The following is a 22752-nucleotide window of genomic DNA, read 5'->3' on the forward strand; positions in this document are numbered from 1 at the left end:
AAAGAAAATACATGGGAAACAATAATGAGCTACACTATGGTCTAAAAATCAGAGTGAATATCAAAGATTTTAGAAAATGCAAAGGCCAAATAAGCAAGAAAATGCTAATTGGGGATGTCTAAACATAAATAAGATAGAGATCAACAGAGCACCATTTTTAAAGTGGTCAAAAGTCATATCAAATCAGAATTCTATACCCAGCATCAATATTGCCCCAAATTAAGATTCGTTAAAAATGTAAAGTAAAGCATTTCATTGTTAGTAGTCTTGAATTAGACAAAATACTAGAATGAGTTATGAAGTCCAAAGGAAAATATCTCAGATCAAAAGCCAGGAATGCAGGAGGAAATGAAGAGAAAAGGAAAGAATAATTTAGAAATAAATATAAGCGAAATTTGTTTCATAAAGCAATTCTGGAGCTCTCTCATGGAGATTAAAATACATGTAGAATTAAGATGCATGACAACAGTAACAGAAAAGTCAGGAAAGCTGAAATGGAATTGAAAGTGTTCTAAGGTATTAGCATTTTGGAGAGGTCGTAAGAGCAATTAACTGTATTAGTCTATATTAATTAAAGGAGTCAGAATGTGATCACTAAAGTAACCTCACAAGTTCTGTATATGACTGCAACTAGCAAGTTTATAGAGAGAAAATGTAAAAATAAAATAATTAAATTACAATGAAATAAAGACAGTAAAGAGACTGTTTATGTCAGAGGGTAGGGAAGGAGTAAGATGGTTGAAATAATCTCAAATTTACCAGTAATTAGGTGAAATTTAAATGTACAAAATATTGAGTTCTTTTCAATGATTCTGTGATATAGACTTTATAGACCTGTTAGTAAATATTTTGGACATTCTTTTATTGATAAACATTTATACAAAATCTGTAGTTTTTTCTATGAAAACATAAGTTGTGTGGAAATTTTAGCATATAGAAACGTCCATAACTATTTTTGTAGAAGGTATCCATACTGAGTGAAAAAGGAAACATTAAATTTTTGATAGAAAGTACAAATAGCACCCCCATTCACAAATGTATTAAATTTTTTCATATAGTATTTCATATTATTCAATAGTGTCTAATATTGTCCATAGCCCCAAATTCTTGTGTTTGTGTGGAAAGATTTGGGAATTTCTCCAATGCCTCTGATCTGAGATAGAGTGTGTCCTCTGGATTGGGTTGTCTCCTGATTGGGTTGTCCACTCTCTTCCCCTATAAAAGGGGGAATCAGAGGCAGAAGTCACTGCACTTTCCAGCAAGACACAGGCTGTCTGCATCTCAAGGGTGGGTCCAAGGACAGCTCTCGGAAGATGGGGGAACCTGAATGGACCAGTTTTCCAAGCCAGCCTCTTCTGGTGAGTGTGGAATCCATACTGATAGCAAGAGTGTACATTAGGATGCTTTTTTCTTCTGTAAAATCTAATTTAGCTCTAAAAACAAGAAGGTATCTCATTGAAAGTTATTTCCCAGGTGTTAATGTTTCTTAAGAAATAGTCAAGATTGTGTATATTTTTGTATATGAAGATCTTTTTGGATAATAGATGAAATGTGTGTGTGTGTGTGTGTGTTTGTGTGTTTTAACCAAAATCACTAGGTAGTGGAAGTAGTATTTGGCTCTAGAATGTTTAAATCATTCTCCTCTATGGACAATTATTTGCCCACAATGTGTTTGGTCTTTTTTTCTTTAAAAAAAATTCTGTTTTCTGCTTCAAATAGGGCTCTCCAGTTTCTTTGTCATCCATCATTGTAGTTAATTTCTTTTTTCTACTCTCCCTTCTTACTTCTATTCCTCCCTATCCCTCTCTTTCCCTCTCTGTCTTTGTGTTGGCCTTGCTGTTTATAATAGCACCTAATTATACCTAAAGCTATTACTAGACATTCCTTAGTCTATAACCCTTTTCTCTCATCAAGATTAAAATAATCTAGGGCAATGACTTTGTTAAGTTAAATTCCGAGTAGTGTGTTTTAGTGCACAACTTGGCATATAACAGCTGCTCTATAAATAGGCAGATCAAGTCATTTTTCTATCAAACATTTCATTACATTTTGAGTAATGAAAGGGGTAGTATTCATTATAATGTCAGGACAACAGGAATAAAGTGAGTTTTATGTTTTCCCTTTAAAAAAATATCTTCAAACACAGAAATGTGAGATTTAAAAGGAAAGGTGCACTGATTAGGTTCACAGTTGAAACAGATTATTGTGAGGAGACTTATAATGGATCACAGAGAGAAAGGATTGAAATCTTAGTGACAATTGATTGCAGTCCACCACAAAACAAACTAACTCATTTTATAATTATAGTTGTGTGCATTTATTAGAAAAATTTGGAAAGTAGTTTTTGGAGTTTGCATAACTTCTCTTAAAAAAGATATCTGAGCACCTTGGAAAGCCAAAGCACTAAATGACTATATCAGTGGAAGTATTAAAATTCTTATTATCCTCTCTTCATTGAGTACCCAACTTAGTGAGAAAAGCAATCTCAAATAAGTAGATAATATTCCACATAAAATTAAAATTAAAAAAATTTATGCAGAGAAAATGTAAGATTAATTTTGATATGGGAAAAGGAAAGGTCATTCTGTGGCATTTTGTAGGTCAAATTGAAAGGTGCTCAAGAATTATTCAAAAGTTGGGAACCTTCAGGTGGATTCAGGAGGGCAAATGGTTGGCTAATTGGTATAAGAATGTGGGGTGGTAGGGCGTCCAGAATGCCATTCAGGGGCAAATGCTGTATTAGTTCCAACAAGTGAGTTTGTGGAGACATTGAGATAAGGATGAACTATTTGGGGAATTGGCTGGTTCAACTTGGGACCTGGTCACAGTGAGTTGAGTCATGGATATTATTATCACTGATGTGGTGGGTAGGCAGATGGATATTTGGGTCTTAGAGTTGAAGCCAGATCGGTGAATCTGTGAGCATTTCTAGTTCATTAATGGTATTTGAAGGCAGGGGAGTGGATGGCATTGCCTAGAAGAAGGTTTGGATGTAGAACAGATGTGAGAGCAGGACCAACTTCTAAGAAGCATCAATTGTTGTGTTGAGATAGCAGAGAGAGGAGTAGGAGGAGGGGAGGATGGGAGTCAGGGAGTAAAAATTGTTATTTACAGGGCTTCCCTGGTGGCGCAGTGGTTGAGAGTCCGCCTGCCGATGCAGGGGACACGGGTTCGTGCCCCGGTCCGGGAAGGTCCCACACGCCGCGGAGCGGCTGGGCCCGTGAGCCATGGCCGCTGAGCCTGCGCGTCCGGAGCCTTTGCTCCGCAACGGGAGAGGCCACGACAGTGAGAGGCCCGCGTATCGCAAAAAAAAAAAAAAAAAAAAAAAAAGTTTAATGTCTTGGTATTCAAAGAACCCTGTGATCTTTTTGTCCAGATAATGTTGGATTAGGGGGTACCAGCGTGTGCGGAGTTGACAGTACAGAGATGGTAAGAGGAAAACCTCCTCAAGGGAGGATGGTGGAGGGGAAAGTCTGGAATTGGTACTGGGTAATGACCTGGAGCTTTCTGTCTTTGACTCCTATCTGTTTGATGTCCCAGGCTTCAGTTCTCAGTGTGTGGTGCCGGTACTAGCAGCACCAGCATCAGTTGGAATCACCTAGAAACGCAATTTCTTGTCCTCACCCCAGACTTACTTGCATTGAGATCCAGAAATCTGGGTTCTAACAACCCTCTGAAAGACTGTGATGCAGAGTAAATTGAGATTCATTTCTCTAGGGAGAGAGGAGTGGTTATCCAAACGAGCTGAGAACATTCTCCATGACCGGCAGTGGTTTCATCTCCCACTTTATTCAAATGTTACATTTCATTTTGTTTTCACAGGGGAAGCTCAAAAGAAATATGATGGCTGAGACGCTGGAGAAGAAAAGACAAGACCATTTAGCCAAGGCCAAGCACAGACGTCGTGACAGAACTGCACTTCCTATGAGGCTGACCAGCTGCATTTTCAAGAGGCAAGTCACAAAGATAACTTCTCATCCTGACAAGGCGGTCAGGCGCCGTCGATGCGAGGGGAACTTGGAGAAGCCCCAGCAAGTCTGTGCATTCAGGAGACTGCAGGGGCTCCAGGTCTACAGCCCTGAAGGAGAATCTTTCAGCACGTTGGACAGCGCAATTATTTTCAGAGTAATTGCCCCGCGTGATGAATCCCTGGGCCGTGCTGGTGACGGGTCTCTGCACACCAGCCCTGAAGCCATCACTACCCAGTCTTCAGACGGGGCAGAGATGATCCCAGGATTGGGTCTCTTCCTCCCACAGACCCTCTGCAGGCAACGAGTAACATATGCAGATATTCGCCGACAGTCTCGGAAAGTGAAAAGAGCAAGGGAGAGACTGGGTATGGCCTTGAGGGCAGACAGGCTTGCCAGGGAGACAGAGAGAGCCAGGAGCCCTGAGAACTAGGTGAAAAATGGACAAGACTGTCCTGAAGAAGCCGAGTGCTGCGGCCCCTGGGAAGTGGTTCACTGCAGGACAGCCCTCCGTTCTACTTGCCTCTTTAAGTGTCAACCATGTTTCTGGACTGAGATGCTTTGTTAGATTAACATTGTACTCTGTTAAACTCTTGGTAGACAAAAATGACAAGAGTAAATGTTTTTCTGAGTAAGAGATTGGGTTTCATGTGACAAGAAAAATGATTTTTCCTTATCTTTGTACACTTCAATCTCTGTCAGGATTTCTCTATTGAATTCTACAGAGGTAATGTAGTCTGGGGGGATTATTTAATGTTTTTTGTTATAATATTTTCTTACATTGCTTACACTTAGGCAAGAAATGATACCTACTCTAGAGATTATTTTTTAATATTAATGTTATAAAATTTTATTAAGCTTGCTTTTTACTTCTCATTTTAACACCTTTTTTTTGTAATTGTGTCAAATCCTAAATCAGACATAAGACTTTTTAAAAACATCTTTATTGGAGTATAATTGCTTTACAATGGTGTGTTAGTTTCTGCTGTACAACAAAGTGAATCAGCCATACGCATACATATATCCCCATATCCCCTCCCTGTTGCATCTCCCTCCCACCCTCCCTATCCCACCCCTCTAGGTGGACACAAAGCACCGAGCTTATCTCCCTGCACTATGCGGCTGCTTCCCACTAGCTATCTATTTTACGTTTGGTAGTGTATATATGTCCATGCCACTCTCTCACTTTGTCCCAGCTTACCCTTCCCATGCCCTGTGTCCTCAAGTCCATTCTCTAGTAGGTATGCGTCTTTATTCCCATCCTGCCCCTAGGTTCTTCATGACCATTTTTTTTTTTTAGAATCCATATATATGTGTTAACATACGGTATTTGTTTTTTTCTTTATGACTTACTTCACTCTGTATGACAGACTCTAGGTCCATCCACCTCACTACAAGTAACTCAATTTCGTTTCTTTTTATGGCAGAGTAATATTCCATTGTATATATGTGCCACATCTTCTTTATCCATTCATCTGTCGATGGACGCTTAGGTTGCTTCCATGTCCTGGCTATTGTAAGTAGAGCTGCAATGAACATTGTGGCACATGACTCTTTTTGAATTATGGTTTTCTCAGGGTATATGCCCAGTAGTGGGATTGCTGGGTCGTATGGTAGTTCTATTTTTAGTTTTTTCAGGAACCTCCATACTGTTCTCCATAGTGGCTGTATCAATTTACATTCCCACCAACAGTGCAAAGGGTTCCCTTTTCTCCACACCCTCTCCAGCATTTATTGTTTGTAGATTTTTTGATGATGTCCATTCTGACCAGTGTGAAGTGATATCTCATTGCAGTTTTGATCTGCATTTCTCTAATGATTAATGATGTTGAGCATTCTTTCATGTGTTTGTTGGCAATCTGTATATATTCTTTGGAGAAATGTCTATTTAGGTCTTCTGCCCATTTTTGGATTGGGTTGTTTAGTTTTTTGATATTATGCTGCATGAGCTGCCTGTAAGTTTTGGAGATTAATCCTTTGTCAGTTGCTTCATTTGCAAACATTTTTACATACTCTTTTTAAATGTACTTTTTAAAGGTTCATTTTTTTCCCTAGAACTTGATTTTGAAAATATTATTGATGAGTTTGCTTCTAGTAAAACAAAGAAAGTAAAATTTTCAAAATTCTGGTTGAGTTATAAATAAAATATTTAAATTTAAAATAATATTTTACATTCTAATATCCTTACATTTCAACTTTTCAATTTTTTTCAACTAGTTTAATGATCTGGGGTGGGAAGTCACATTGTCAGTGGTCAATAAATATTTCTTGACTGGATGGATTTGTATTTTGTGGGTGGGGGACACCATAAATTATTTGGATTGTAAGAGGACAATGTTATTGCACTTTATGGGATTTAAGAACTATGCAGGTTTTATCCTAAGTCTCTTTTCTCCCTTTAGTGGAGGCATATGAGACATGGGGGTGAAGAAATACACCAAGCTTGATGTTTATAGTAAGAAAAAATCCTATTGTGGAGATCATAACTTTACCCACTTACTTTAGAAATATAGGATTCCTGAAGGTGACTGTATTTTAGACCAACATGTAATACTGTTGCAGAAACAGATAAAGCCTTGCACAGATCTTCTTCAGAAAGAGCTTTAATTCAACGATTATAGATTTATAGGTCCTAATAACTAAGAGGAAATGGAGATCCAATCTTTCTCTTTGTCTATTTCAAGTTGTTGCAATCAAATGCAAAAGATTGACAACCCATTGGCTACTATATCAGTTGGGGCAATTGCCAAAAGTAATGTTTCATAACAAACCACTCATGAAACTAAGTGTCTGAAAAAAATGAGGCTTGATTGTTGCTGCTGAGTCTGTGGGTTGGTTGGGGCAGGGTGCTGATCTTGGCTGGGCTCACTCATATGATCACAGTCAGCTACAAGTTGGCTAGGTGGCTGATTATGGAAAACCTCAGCTGGTATAATAGGATGACTAAACTCTCTTCCATATGTTTCTCACATATGTCCAGCAGGTTATCCTGGGCATATTCTCATGGCAGAGGCAGGGATGCAAAATCAAGCAAGATTAATCACATAAAGGGCAAAAAGGATGGCACACTCACTTTTGAAACCTCTGAGTCACACTTGCTAATATTCCTTTGGCCAAAGCAAGTCTCAAAGCCAAGTCTGAGTCAGAGTGGGAAGGAGTTACAAAGTCGCAGGGAAGGGGTGTGGAGACATGGAGACCCATCTTGAGGCCACTGATGCAATCAATCTACCTATATTGGCTAAAGGTAAGAGCTGTGCAGTCTCATTTCAATATCCCTTAGAACTGTCACCTCTGTACAGAACACTCTGGATAAGCCAAGCAGTGAAGACCTACCTATCATAAATGAACCCTTGTTTGTAAACATGTGTCAGCCCCCTCCCAAGTTGTGGCTGCCACAAATGACAAAAACCAAGCCTCTGACAACCAAGTTTAATGTTGCTATCAAATTGTCCAACACATGGTTATTACTGAGCCAATTGAATCCTAAGTGGTAAGTTGATTCAAAGTAAATATTTAGTCTCTTCTCTGTGTCCCCAAGAATTCCTGAGGTCAAAGGAAGAGAAGGCGAGGGGCCAGGGGTCTGGAAGAGGAGCTCTATTATCAAGAGCTGAAAGCCAAGCTCAGCCACCTACACCTGTGTAACGCTGAGAAAGGTACTTAAGCTCTCTGGGTCTCAGGTTCCTCAGCTTCAAAATGGAGAGAATTCATTCATTCCCTCATTCATTCAACATATTTATGGAGAACCTACTAAATACAATTCTCTGTACGGATGGAGTTCAGAGTTTGTTGGAGACACCCCCAAAAAAGGGAAATTATAGTACAGGGCTAGAAAGCATGAAGTTGTAAAAAAAAAATTAATAAACAGAAAGCTAAAGTAAATAGAGTTGGGAGGCAAGAAAAGGGAGTTCTCAAGTCCTGTGTTGATAGCAGAGCCCAAGAAGAAGAAAGACTTCTTTTCTTTCCTGGCAAGGACTCAGCCAATAAAAGCCTTGGACTCTTTGTTTACTATAGCCCTCTTAACTTCCTTTTCCTCTCTTTAAAAGAGTTCTCTTTCCCTTGCCGTACAAGAACTTGCTTGTGGCTCACCACATGTTGCATGTTGCAGACCCTGAATTGTAATTCTCCACTGATACCAAATAAACCCATTTTTGCTGGAGAAATATCTGACAGTCTATTTGTTTCAGCTCAGCAAAGCCTTAGGAGACACACAGAGATAATATCTAATCCTACTTCAAGAGATTCAAAGAATAATATAATATAGTAAATCAACTATACTTCACTTTTTTAAAAAAGAGAGATTCAAAGAATGTTTCCTAGTGGAAGTGATGACTAAGCTGAGACTCAAAGAGAGGATAACAATGAATCAGATTTTGAGGAAAAATGTCATAGGAAGAGGGAATGGCAGGTGTAAATTCCCAAAATAAATGTTTCCTTTCTGGGTTTAAAGACGAGCTGAGCTATCAGTATGGCAAACAGAAGAATATTCTAGAACATTCATGAGTCCAACACAAACCCCCTGGGGATCTCATTAAAATGCAGGCTCTCTGTGCTCTAGAGCCCATGAGCCACAACTACTGAGCCCACATGCCACAACTACTGAAGCCCACGTGCCCTAGAGCCCACGTGCTGCAACTACTGAGTCCATGTGCTGCAACTACTGAAGCCCGCGTGCCTAGAGCCCATGCTCCACAACAAGAGAAGCCACTGCAATGAGAAGACTGTGCACCACAATGAAAAGTAGCCCCCACTCACCGCAACAAGAGAAAGGCTGTGCACAGCAATGAAGACCCAATACAGCCAAAAAATGAATAAATAAAACAAAATAAAAAGTAAAAAAATGCAGGCTCTGGTTCAGCAGATTTGGGGTGGCACCTGATATCCTACTTTTCTAACAAGGTGAGGCTGATTTTTCTGGTCCATGGACCACACTTTGATTAGGGAGGTATTAGAGTGGCCACAGAGGGGAGATCTACATGTTGAATTTTCACTTCCTTCTTTTTTTCTTAGTTGAAATATAGTTGACTTACAGTATTGTGTTACTTTCAGGTGTACAGCATCGTAATTTGATATTTTTATAGATTATACTCTAAAGTTATCATAAAATATTGACTATATTCACTCTGCTGAACCTTACATTTTTGTCACTTATTTATTTTACACCTAGAAGTTTGTACCTCTTAATTCCCTTTGACTGCTCCTACTTACCAACATAACTCTTTTAAGTGTTTCTGCCTATAAGTGTGTGTGCTTTATTTATCCCCTGAGGCTCTCCTTACAATTTTACTGTTCATTTCTATAAAAGCAGGAGGGTTCTTTGTTGAAAGGTAAGCTAGTCAGTCAGAGGACACATCATTTATTGAGGGCTACTCTCTGTGTCAAGCATGTGATAGATGCTGGAGAGGCACTCATGAAGCCACACATCAATGGACTTAGGACAAAACAAAATGGTAGCCAGAAGTTCTTGGTCCCGCCATTGCACTGCGATCTGTTTTCTCCGCAAAACTCTGGAAAGTCAAAGAGTTGCAGAGCGCAGAAGATAAAATGGTAAGCTGGAACAGGAACTCTTGTTTCTCAGCAGGACATGAAGCCATGGGAAGACCATCCCACATATCCGTCCATGATCCGAATTTCCCAGAGAGTTCTGGTGCTGGCAGGATCCTGCATTTCCAAATTAAGCCGAGAAGAGAAGATTTCTGAGGAGGCTCCTGCAGGCACCTGCTTTCCTGAAATGTTGTTTCATAGTGTATTTGAAAGCAAGAAAGGACTTTAACCCTGTGAGAGAAATTAGAATCAGAAACAGTGGCAGTATTAGTACAAGTGTGAGTCCAGGGATCAGATCTATGTGGGCATGGGTCTTATAAATACAGACAGAGATACATATGGCAATAAAAACTAGAAGGATAAACATTTAAATGTTAACAGTGATTACACCTAGGGTGGCAGGCACTGTTGGCAGACTCAAAAGCTATTCTCAACCTTTTCACTATTGATATTCCCATTCTAGAAGCTAGAAAGCAGAATACTTGTTTTTTCAAATTCCTTTGTAACTATGAGTGGTCATGTGATGCAGTTCTGGCCAATTAGATGAAAGGGAAATCTGCTAAGGGGCTTCTGGAAAAGCTTTTGTTTCCTGTTAAAGGGAGAAGGCTGAAAGGAGAGTTTACCACTCTGCCCCATCCCTCTCCTTCCTGCCTTGAACGTGGTCACAATGTCTGGAGTTATGGCAACCACCTTGCAACCATGAAAATAATTGATGAAAAGCCAACATGTTGTCAGTGGAATGGAAATCTAGGGAGAGCTTAGATCCTTAACAACACCACTAAGCAACAGAACCAATACCAGCAACACCTAACTCTGGACTTCTATTCTTGCAAGAAAAAGAATTTCATATTTATTTAAGCCACTGGATCTTAGTTACTTGTGCTTGGAATACATCAGTGAAAAAAAATAAGACCTTCTAGAGGGGGATGGAAGACGATAAAAATTAAATGAGACGAATAAGGAAATTATAGTGTTAGAAAGTGGAAAGCATGGAAAAGAAAATCAAGACAAGGTGCGTGGAGGAAGCATGAACACCAGGGTAGGGGAATAGGAGGCTGTGCAAAATACAGTTGTCAGAGGAAATTTCATTGATAAGAAATGACTGGAACAAAGATTTGAAGGACATGAGGGAAGTGAGGGAGTTGTCCATGCAGGTATTAGGACAAAAACATTCAAGACATTCAAGAGCATTCAGTTCAAGGTTCCTAAGGAGGAAATGAGCCTGGCATGTTTGAAGAATCTTGAACAGGCCAGTGAGGGTGGAGCAGTGTGAAGTGAGAGGTCAATTAATAGAAGACAAGGTCAAAAAGGAAAAGAGAGTCAGATCAGACAAGGCCTTGTGGGCCACCAGGAGGACTTTGACTTTTACTCTAAGGTGGGAGCCATGGAGTGCTGTAGGCAGAGAAATAATGTGACCTGACTCAGGGATTCATGAATGCCCTCTGAGTTTGGCTTTACTCTGAGTAAGGTGGGAGCCATGGAGTGTTGTAGGCAGAGAAGTAATGTGACCTGACTCAGGGGTTCACGAGTGCCCTCTGGCTGCTGTAGGGAGAATAGACCAAAGGTAGGGCAGGGAAAAGGCAAGAGAGGCAGCAGGAAGGACACTTTTGAGGCTATTTCCATCATCCTGGCTAGAGACTTGGACTTGGACCACAGTGGAAGGAATGAAGGGAAAGAGAAGCGATCAGACTCTGGATCCATTTTGAGAAAGAGTCATCAGGATTTGCTGATGAATCAGAGATGGAAGAGAGTGAGAAGAAAAGCAGAGTCAAGGTTAACTTCACACCTTCACTCCCGAGCAATAGAAAAATAGAAGACCCTATGTGGAAATGAGAGGTAGAGGAATCAGAAGCTCATTTGGAACATGTTACATCTGCAACATCTATTAGACATCTAAGTGGGGGCATTTGGTAGGTGGCAGGTTATATGAGTCTAGAATTCAGGAGAGGGGGCTAAACTTCACATTATTTATAATATGGGGGTCATTGCTAATAGATGGTGTTTGTAGCCATGAGACTGGATGAGATCCATTGTGTAGGAGAAAATGTGTGCTTCGAACAAAAATGATGCATTGTTAGAGGATACCCCTTTGGGTATTATCTGATCTATGGTGGAGTTATTTTACAATTCTGTAAATTTTAAATAACTGACAGTGATGGAAAATAATTTCATAGAAAAATCTGTTTTTCCTTTACTTGCACTCTCATTTCAATATTATTGAGATTATATATGTATTTAATTCACATATATTAACACATAAGTAATACACATATATGAATTTTAAATATATTATATACGTCTGTATATTTATATGTATGATTATATTATATAATATTAATAATTATATAATGGCTGTATATTTATAATTATGTATAAAATACAATTATGTATAAAATACATTTATGTATAATTATGTATAATTTATAAATATTATATATGAAATTTATATATAATATATATTTATATATTATATAATATAAATTTTATATATTATAATGTGAATAATTATATGTCTGTATATTTACAATTATATGTATAATTATATAATATATAATTATATGTTCATATATTACATATAATTATAAATGAGGAAAACAGGCAGATGTTATAATTGGTTCAAAAGAGAACACAAAGAACATACATATATATAAAGTAATAATATTATGTATTATGTATACATTGTGAATATTGTATACATTATATGTGTGCTATGTATATGTGTACATTATATACATTGTACACATTATATGTATGATGTAATACACATACACGTCTGTTCTTTGCGTTCTCTTGTGAACCAGTTATAACATCTGCTGCTTCCCTCACTGATTAATGAGCAGAATAAAATCCTTGACATATGCTTATTTTATATCTGTGAGTCATAATTTTATCTTTTTTAGTTTGCATAGCTACTGAGGGGCAGAGCTGGCATTTAAATCCAGGCAGTCAGGCTCCCAAACCCCCACCCTTAAACCCCAAACTTTATCAAATGAGTTAATACCCGTGTCCGTGTTTAGCTCACAGTAGGTACTCAACATACAGTGCTGTCTAGTATTGCTAAGAAGCAGACATTCTGTCTGACCAGAACCTGCATACAACATGCAGACTCTTACCGTTTTGGAAGTGGAGGGAACGGATGACAGTACGATCCCTGAGGTCTCAGACTGGGAGCTGGGTTTGGTCTTCCTGGTCATGCATCTTCTGTATTCTTCCCGTACCTGAAGGTGGAGACACATCATGGGGAGATGAATCACTCTTAGATGCAGGGGCATGTGTGGGCAAAGGCATGAGCCCTGGAAGGAGGGGAACTGGGAGGGCAGCAGCTACATACCTGGCGGTTGAGCAGACAATGAATGAGAAAGATGAAGGCTCCTTGCAGGCTGTTGATGATGGTGAACAAGTAAGCCATGATATTGGCCATGGGTCCAATCTGGAAAATGCCCAACACCCAGGAACACCCCAAGATGAAGATCTGGGCAAAAGCTTTGAATGTCAGTAACCTGGAGGGGAAGATTTGCAGAGGATAATGTTCTAGGAGGTGGCTGTTGTCCTCATGGGCCACCACTCTCCCAGGTTTAGCCTGAGGCTGCCACCATGTGACCCGTTACCTGGGTGAGAATAAACGTGGAACAGAGGCTCCAAGCCTAGAGGTAGGAAAATCAATTCCTACAGACATTGAAAAGGCAATTGGCCTACAGATACACATGGACACAAAGATGTGTGGACACATGTATTTAATGCAATATTGTCTGTAGTAATAAAAGGCTAGAAGGCACTATTTACAATAGACAAGACATGGAAACAACCTAAATGTCCATCAACAGATAAAGAAGATGTGGTTTGTGTATATATATATATATATATATATATATATATATATATATACACACAATATATATATCACATATATATTGTATATATATGTATATATGTGTGTATATATGTGCACATTTCTATGTATATATATTTATACACACACACAATGGAATATTTACTCAACCATTAAAAAGAATGAAATAATGCCATTTTTATCATACTAAGTATGAAAAAGTATGTAAGTCAGAAAGAGAAAGACAAATACCATATGATATCACTTACGTGTGGAATCTAAAATATGACACAAATGAACTTATCTACAAAACAGAAACAGACTCACAGACATAGAGAACAGACATGTGGTTGCCAAAGCGGGGGATGGGGGAAGGATGGATTTGGAGTTTGGGATTAGCAGATGCAAGCTATTATATATAGAATGGATAAACAACAAGGTCCTACTGTATAGCACAGGGAACTATATTCAGTATCCTGTGACAAACCACAATGTAAAAGAATATGAAAAAAAATATATATATATACAACTAAGTCACTTTGCTGTACAGCAGAAATTAACACAACATTGTAAATCAACCATACATCAATAAAAAAAGTTTTAAAGGCTAGAAGGACCTACCTGTCCAAGAATTTGGGATACATTAAGTGAACCGTGAAGCCATCATATGAAATACTATGAAGCCTTCCTTTTTATTGGAGGCAAAACTCACATACCATAAGATTAACCATTTTGGCCACTGAAAGTGTGCAACTCCGTGGCATTGAGCACATTCACAACGTACAAACATCATCACCATCCAGTTCCAAGACATTTTTATCACCCCAAAAAGAAACTATGTACCTATCAAGCAGCCATTCCCTATTTACTTATCCCCCAACTAAAACAACCCAAATGTCCATCAACAGATGAATGGATGCACACAATGTGGTCCATCCATATAGTGGAATATTATTCAGTCATAAAAAGTAATGAAGCAGGGGGCTTCCCTGGTGGTGCAGTGGTTGAGAGTCTGCCTGCCGATGCAGGGGACGTGGGTTTGTGCCCCGGTCCAGGAAGATCCCACATGCCACGGAGTGGCTGGGCCCGTGAGCCATGGCCGCTGAGCCTGTGCATCCTCAGCCTGTGCTCCGCAACGGGAGAGGCCACAACAGTGAGAGGCCCACATACCACAAAAATACACAAAAAAACAAAAAAAAAGTAATGAAGCACTGACACTCGCTACAACGTGGATGAACGTTGAAAACATGTTGCTCAGTGAGAGAAGCCAGACACAAAAGGCCACATAGTGTATGATTCAATTGATAAGAAATGTCCAGAATAGACAAATCTATAGATATAAAGAGTAGATTATAAAAACATTTTTTAAATGAGATGAGAGTCACAATGTACCAGAGTGGATAAGGATACAGGCTCTGGGTCAGACTGCCCACAAATAAATTCTGACTGATCCATTCACTAACTTTATGGTCTTTGTAAGTTACTTAACTTCATTGTGCCTTAGTTTCCTCAAACTGATATAGAGATAATAATACAATACCTATACAGAGATATTGCTTGCTCTACAGATTAAATAATGAGATGGGAAGACACTAAGGGTGCTTAGAACAGTGTCTGGCACAAAATAAATATTTTCATTAGTTGTTTTTTGTTTGTTTGTTTGTTTTTATTTTTTGGCCATGCCATGTGGCTTGCAGGATCTTAGTTCCCCAATCAGGAATGGAACCCGTGCCCCCTGCAATGGAAGCATAGAGTCCTAACCACTGGACCACCAGGGAATTCCCTTTTGTTATTGTTTTTAACCTTAAGTATTGATATGATGTAAGGTACATAATATGTGGAAAACACAAAGTACAGAATAATACATACAGTATCCTATCATTTATGTAATGGATATATAAGTATAGAATATTCTGGAAGGAAGGTCAACTTAAGTGATAATGGTTGCTTAGGGTAGGAGGGATCTGGGGACCCAGGGGGTCAGGGGAGAGATAGAGAATGACTTTATATGTGTTCCCTTTTTCACTACTTAATTTTTCTTACCATTGTATGTATTAACTTTGTTTCAACTTTTTGCACTAACTTTTAAAAAATAACTTTAAAAAATATTCAAGAGGAGTGAGGGATTGGACACTGACAGGAAAATAAGTAAAGGATGTCATCAGTTTATTGTTGATAAAAGCTAGACAATGTCTGGTTTTAGTAGGTTCTTAAAATGAACTTTAGTTGAATGATGAAGTTAAGAAAACAAATGGCCTATAAGAATATGAAAAAGTCCCACATCTGTAAGATAAAATATATATATATGAAACTAAAATAATGACATTGTAAATTTCATATATTAATTCAGGAAAACAATAAAAATGATAAACACTAGTGTTGGCAAAGCTGCAGGTAAACAAGCACTATTGTAAATGGAAACATGTTCTGGAAAACGATTTGCAATATATACTAACAGTGTTACAATCCAACCTACTCTGACTCAGGCAATTTCATGCCTATTATTGTATTTTTTTGAATTTTATTTAATTTATTTTTTTATACAGCAGGTTCTTATTTGTTATCTATTTTATACATATCAGTGTATACATGTCAATCCCAATCTCCCAATTCATCCCACCACCATCCCGCCCCCACACTTTCTACCCTTGGTGTCCATATGTTTGTGCTCTACATCTATGTCTCTATTTCTGCCTTGCAAACTGGTTCATCTGTACCATTTTTCTAGATTCCATTATATATGCGTTAATATACGATATTTGTTTTTCTCTTTCTGACTTACTTCACTCTGTATGACAGTCTCTAGGTCCATCCACGTCTCTACAAATTACCCAGTTTCATTCCTTTTTATGGCTGAGTAATATTTCATTGTATATATGTACCACATCTTCTTTATCCATTCATCTATCGATGGAGATTTAGGTTGCTTCCGTGACCTGGCTATTGTAAATAGTGCTGCAATGAACATTGGGGTGCATGACTCTTTTTGAATTATGGTTTTCTCTGGGTATATGACCAGTAGTGGGATTGCTGGGTCATATGGTAATTCTATTTTTAGTTTTGTAAGGGACCTCCATACTGTTCTCCATACTATTATTGTATTTCATAACAACAGATGTGTAAGAAGATTTGCCTACAAGGATATTTCAAGATAGGATTGTTTATAATTGTAAAAAAAAAAAAAAGAAAGGAAAAAAAAAGAAACAACTTAAATGTCCATAAATAAGGGATGATTTGAATAAATTGTGCTAGGTCTTTACACTGAAACACTATATATAAAAAAAGATATTGTCAACAATTTCTAATTAAATAAAAAATATTCATTACATGTTGTTAAGAGAAAAATGGTTAGACAAATAAAATAGTATGATTCTGGTTTTGTAAATATGTACATATAAGTATGCACAGTAGAAGAATTAGAGAATATTTTAATAGTTCTAATACAGGAAACACTCACTCCTCCTAGGAACTGTACTAAATGCTTCATAAGCCACATGAAATGGGCAGTGTTAGCATCCCCATTCTACAGATGAGGAAACTGAGTTTCAGAGAGGTTATGTAACTTGCCTAAGGTCACACAGCTTTTAAGTGGCAGTGCTGAGGTTTGAGACAGTCTGATCTAGACACTGTGCTATTCCATTTGGGGCACAGGACCAGGCTTACAAAAGGTACTCAATGAACATTTGGGGAAAGAAGGAAAGGAGACTAGAAGAGGAGGGGAAAGGAAGGATGGACTGTACCTGGTATCTTTGAGCTTGGAGACTTCAGAGCTGACACTAGAAATCTTCTGCCTCAGGATCCACAGTGTCCCAGTCAGGAGGATGGAATTGATCTACAGAGTCAAGCAGAAGGGATGGAGAGATTGGATATACAAAAGGATGATGACCAGACCATCTATAAAAATAGAACTCTGACCCACAGTCTACAGTAACCACTGTAGGACGCCACACAATAACTGACCCCAAATGACCAGGACTTGACTAATAATTGACAGCCTCCCTCATTTCTGCCCCTGCTTCCTATTTAGGGCCAAAAGGAGAAAGCCAGTATGTAACCCTAACCAATCCCATAGAATGCCTTGCTTTTAGTTAGCCTACCCATAGGGTCCCCATGCCTACAGCCTCCAAGCAGGGCACACATGAAACATTCCCTTTTTTCCTCTATAAAGCTTTCCCACTCATCTGCCTGCTTTTTAGTCTCTGACCAATGCAAGCGATTTGACATGCAAGTGGTTGACTCCCTTACCATAGCAATCTCCTAATAAACAGCCTTTGCTTGCTCTTGGTTTATTTCCACTGGATGCATCTGGGAAGTTAGTATCAAGACCAGTGCCCCATCATGGGTTGAATTGTGTCCTCCCGCACACAAAAAATAAGACATGTTGAAGCCCTAACCCCCAAGACCTCAGAATGCTACCGTATTTGGATACAGGGTCTTTACAGAGATGATCAAATTAAAATGAAGTCATTAGGGTGGGCCCTAATCCAATATGACTGGTGTCCTTATAAAAAGGGGAAATTTGGACATAGAGACAGACATGCGCAGAGGGAAGACAATGTGAAGAGATACAGGGAGAAGACAGACATCTGCGAGCCAAGGAATGCCTGAGACTACCAGAATTTGGAGAGTAGACTGGAACAGATTCTTCCCTAGAGCCTTCAGATGGAGCATGGCCTGCTGACCCCTTGATTTCAGACTTCTAGCCTCCAGAACTGCGAGTCAATAAAATTCAGTTGTTCTAAGCTACCCAGCTTGTGATACTTTGTTATGGCAGCCCTAGGAAACTAATACATGGACCCCCAAAACCTGATAGAAGTAAGCAAAACCCCTCTGGAGGAATAAAACCTCAAGAATTCCCAAGATTTAGATCAGTCAAATATGAGCTCACAATTAACAATTACAAATGACTCAAGGAAACAAGCCACCATGAGTGAGAGTCAGAAGACTCTCATCTTGCAGGACTGTAGAATCTAGATTGGAGGCAAGGAAGCAAGGAGAGGGTACTCAACCTCCCCAGTCTTCCCAGAGAGTAGAATGGTGGCTCCCAGGGGATGGGGAGATGTTGGTCTAAGGGTACAAAATTTCAGTTATGCAAGGTAAGTTCTAGAGATGTAATGTACAACATGGTGACTTCTGTTACAATACTGTATTATATACTTGAAATTTGCTAGAAGGGTAGCTCTTACTGGTTCTCACAACAAAGAAAGAAAAGGGAAAAAATGGTAAGTATGTGAGGTGATGGATTTGTTAATTAGGTTGATTGTGGTGATCATTTCACAGTGTATACATACGTCAAAACATCAAGTTGCACACCTTAAATATATATAGTTTTTGTCAATTAAACCCCCATAAAACTTTTTTTAAATCTCCATGGGGCTTCCCTGGTGGCGCAGTGGTTAAGAATCCGCCTGCCAATGCAGGGGACACAGGAGCCCTTGTCCAGGAAAATCCCACATGCCGCGGAGCAACTAAGCCCATGCTCCACAACTACAGAGCCTGTGCTCTAGAGCCCGCGAGCCACAACTACTGAGCCCACGTGCCACAACTACTGAAGCCCATGCGCCTAGAGCCCGTGCTCTGAAACATGAGAAGCCACCGCAATGAGAAGCCCATGCACCACAACAAAGAGTAGCCCTCACTCGCCACAACTAAAGAAAGCCTGCATGCAGCAGCAAAGACCCAACACAGCAATAGATAAATAAATAAATAAATAAATAAATAATCTTCAGGCTTCCCTTTGCCTCTTTCCCACCATTTCCCTATCCAACCCTCCCCCCACCCCCCGCCACCAACCAATTGCTCTTAATTTCTTCTACCTTTTCTCTTATTCAACATCTGTACTCAGAAAAGATCAATAGACCCATTCTTACTGAAACACAAAGGATTGATAAAGACTGTGGTCCCTTCCAGGGGATTTGCATGCTGGCATTAAAAAAAATATATTACAGGGCTTCCCTGTTGGCGCAGTGGTTGAGAGTCTGCCTGCTAATGCAGGGGACACGGGTTCGTGCCCTGGTCCGGGAAGATCCCACATGCCGCGGAGCGGCTGGGCCCGTGAGCCATGGCCGCTGAGCCTGCGCGTCCGGAGCCTGTGCTCCGCAACGGGAGAGGCCACAACAGCGAGAGGCCCGCGTACCGAAAAAAAAAAAATTACAAATCAAAGAAATTACATTCTAACTTGGAAATCTCAGGAATCAAGGATCAGAATGGAGCACGTGTTTGAGGAATAAGTGACCAGAGCTTTGCAACATCCACTGGCACTTCTTGATCCGTTGGGTCTCCTTGATCCTCCTCCAAAACACACTGCAACAAGCAATCAGCTTACCACTATAATTGTGCACACTGGCCCCAGGAAACTCCAGATAAACCCTGTTTCTGTATTCAGCCAGCAGCTATGGAGAAAAACAAGAGTCAGTGATTGTCTCAGAGTTCTGACCCTAAAATTACTCACACCCTGCCAGATATGCTAATGAGAGAGAATATTGGGAGATGAGACTGACATGAAAATTTTCATGATGGACCAGGTCACATTTCAGTTTTCCTCTTTCAGACCTTCTTCCTGGGTGAATGTTCCTGAAATATTCACTTAATGCCTTATGTAGAGCTCATTTCTCAATTCGTAACCTCTGTAACCCCTTTATCCAGAACTCTCCACTAGTATACCTTGTCATTCAAATCTCAGCTCGAATGTCACCTCCTCTGAAAAGCCACTACCCTGGTCCTTTCCTAACAGAGCTTGCTGCTTTTTTTTATAGCACCTATCATAAATTATCTTGTTCAGTTGTTTATTTATTGTAAATTGTCCATCTTCCCCTACTAGACTATGAGCTGCATGAGAATTTGGACTTTGAACGTTTTATTCATCTCTGAATACCCAGCACTCAGTGCAAATCCTGGCATGGATGAGGCATTCCAAAATTATTTGTTAATAGGAATGAAGCAATAAAGGGAGGGAGGGAAGGAAGGAAGGGAGAAAAAGAAGGAAGAAGGGAGGGAGGAAGGGAGGAAGGGAAAGGAAGGAGGGAGGGAGAATTAATTTCCTTTTTCCATCATGCCTCTAGTAGATATTTGCTGTTTTCACCACCTGACAACTATTTTGCCATGTTTTGTAACAGGACCCCAATATTCCTTTAGCAGAAGTGCGCCTTCCCCAGCAAGAGAAGGAAAATAATCAAGTTTGGCCAACCAGATATTCTCTCCCTGGAATGTAAGTCACCAGTGGTAGAGTGATCAAAAGGCAAGAAAATGTTTGCATCACGAGAAAATGCTGCCCATATCCTTTCAAGGATAAATACTTCAGTAAATACGGGCCAATTTCCTCATTAGCATCTGCATTTCTGCCTGAGGGCATCAGACTAAAAGCTTTAGAAAATTTGTTCCCCCAGGGAGCAGCCCTCAACCAGTGGCTGATGGGAGGTAGCTGGATAAATATGCCAGCTCCCTCACCTCGTGGGTGGGATAACTGTGGTATGTGCCCTACACAGTCCCCCAGAGGTGCCTACTGGGATTGAGCCCCAGTTACCTACAGCAGAACCTGCTCAGGAATGCACCCTGTATTTCCTCCTTCTCTTCCCTGTCTCACTTCCCCACTCCCTAGTGTCTCCTGAGATCATTTCAAATCCTTGCCAATGCTACTCCTCTCTTCCAAAACTTTCTGTAGTTCCTACTACCTAGAAGGTATTCACCAAATTCCATGCCCCCCCCCCAAATTCCTCTTCTTCCAATCCAATCCATCTATTTTCCAAATACAGCTTGAGCTCTCCCTTAGGCAAGATTTGTCCTCACTTACGTGTACATTTCAGTAGAGCTTTCAAGGCTCATTCAAAATCTACCTCCTCCAGGAAGGCTTCCATGAACTTTCCAGCTCCCATATGCCCTCATCCTTCTCTGGTCTGTGTCAGGGCTTATACTACCCACACCAACATCAGGCACTTCATCATGGTGGCCTTGCATTGTCACCACTATCTCCTGACAAGATAGTCAGACCTCACAGACATAAAAAACAAACTTATGGTTTCCAAAGGTGAAAAGAGGAGAGGGATAAATTTGGAATTTGGGATTAATAGATACACACTACTATATATAAAATAGATAAACGACAAGGACCTATTGCATAGCATAGGGAGCTATATTCAATATCTTGTAATAACCTATAATGAAAAGAATCTGAAAAAGAATATATGTATATATTGTTACGTATAACTGAATCAGTTTTCTGTACACCTGAATCATTGTAAATCAATTATATTTCAAAAAACATAAATAAATGAATATTTTTTTAAAAGGCAGTCAGACCTGAACTCAACTTGGACACTTACTAGATATGTGACCCTGGGCAAATCCTGCAACTGTGCTGAGCCTCAGTTTCTTCTGTAGCTACCATTTATTAAGCTGTTACTTTAGTCACTGTTGGTCTTGGGACCGCCATGTACCGCAGCACAGGTTGTGCACTGCACAAATCTAGAGGGCAGTATTAACACTGTAGTGTCATTGAATGGTGTTGCTGTATGCAGTGGAAACATAGGAATTTTGTTGAGAAATACTAGAGATAATATATATTTGTAAAGCATACAGGATTTAGATTATGAAGGGCACTCCTTTTAACATGAATTCCATTCCCTCACCCCTTATCTCATGACCTCACCTGAAGTATAAGCCATCAGCACGCAGGGAGGAAACCTAGACACTTAATCCCTCAAACACAGCTCAGCAAAGTGCCTATAGCACCAGGGTGATAAACACGGGCCCTGGGATTGGAAAGACCCAGATTCAAGTCCTCACCTTGCTACTTTTTCACTGTGTGATAGTGAGAAAGTCTTTTCACCCTTCTGAGGCTCACTTTCCTCATCTGTAAATTACAATAACAAGATCCATCCTAGGATGAAATGAAGTAACTCACTGAATTACAGTCTCTACCCTATCCACATACTACTTGTCCTGTCACTTACCCAATTTTTTCCCTCAAAATTGACTCAACTTTTTACTTATACAGTGGAATCATGTCTATACAAAGGAATCATGTCTGTGAAATCATGAGTTTGATAGGCCAGCAATTTTTTTCTAATGCCCTACAAAATAAATGTAAAAATATTGTTTAATTAGGGCTTACTAGCATACTACCTAAAATCTTCTCACATAGAATCATGTGATAAACCTACCTCACTTTATTTATTTATTTATTTATTTTTTTTGCAGTATGCGGGCCTCTCACTGTTGTGGCCTCTCCCGTTGCGGAGCACAGGCTCCGGATGTGCAGGCTCAGCGGCCATGGCTCACGGGCCTAGCCGCTCCGCGGCACATGGGATCTTCCCGGACCAGGGCACGAACCCATGTCCCCTGCATCGGCAGGTGGACTCTCAACCACTGCGCCACCAGGGAAGCCCCTTACCTCACTTTAAAACAGTCCATGGCAAT

The 22752-nt window shown here is 39.7% G+C and overlaps 2 protein-coding genes across 3 annotated transcripts in view; one reads left to right on the forward strand and one right to left on the reverse strand.

Annotated features, from left to right (window-relative positions):
- Positions 1-1313: 1313 nt before the first annotated feature.
- Positions 1314-4401, forward strand: LOC308616415 (methyl-CpG-binding domain protein 3-like 2B; the record flags this gene model as incomplete). Its single annotated transcript, XM_081232658.1, has 2 exons — positions 1314-1358; positions 3823-4401. The coding sequence occupies 2 exons, from the start codon at positions 1314-1316 to the stop codon at positions 4399-4401; spliced, it is 624 nt and encodes a 207-aa protein (XP_081088784.1).
- A 4904-nt stretch (positions 4402-9305) lies between these two features.
- ADGRE1 (adhesion G protein-coupled receptor E1) overlaps positions 9306-22752 on the reverse strand; it is a 48787-nt gene continuing 35340 nt past the window's right edge. For both annotated transcript variants that reach the window (XM_081234031.1, XM_081234030.1), the window contains 5 exons: positions 19664-19730; positions 17079-17170; positions 12841-13009; positions 12623-12727; positions 9306-9740 (listed from right to left, as the gene is read on the reverse strand). In XM_081234031.1, coding sequence (XP_081090157.1) covers positions 9735-9740; positions 12623-12727; positions 12841-13009; positions 17079-17170; positions 19664-19730 — 439 coding nt within the window. In that variant the 3' untranslated portion in view covers positions 9306-9734. The remainder of the gene's footprint in view (positions 9741-12622; positions 12728-12840; positions 13010-17078; positions 17171-19663; positions 19731-22752) is intronic.

This window comes from Mesoplodon bidens (genome assembly GCF_964165515.1).
Source record: "Mesoplodon bidens genome assembly, chromosome: 4".
NCBI classification, from domain to species: Eukaryota; Metazoa; Chordata; class Mammalia; order Artiodactyla; family Ziphiidae; genus Mesoplodon; species Mesoplodon bidens.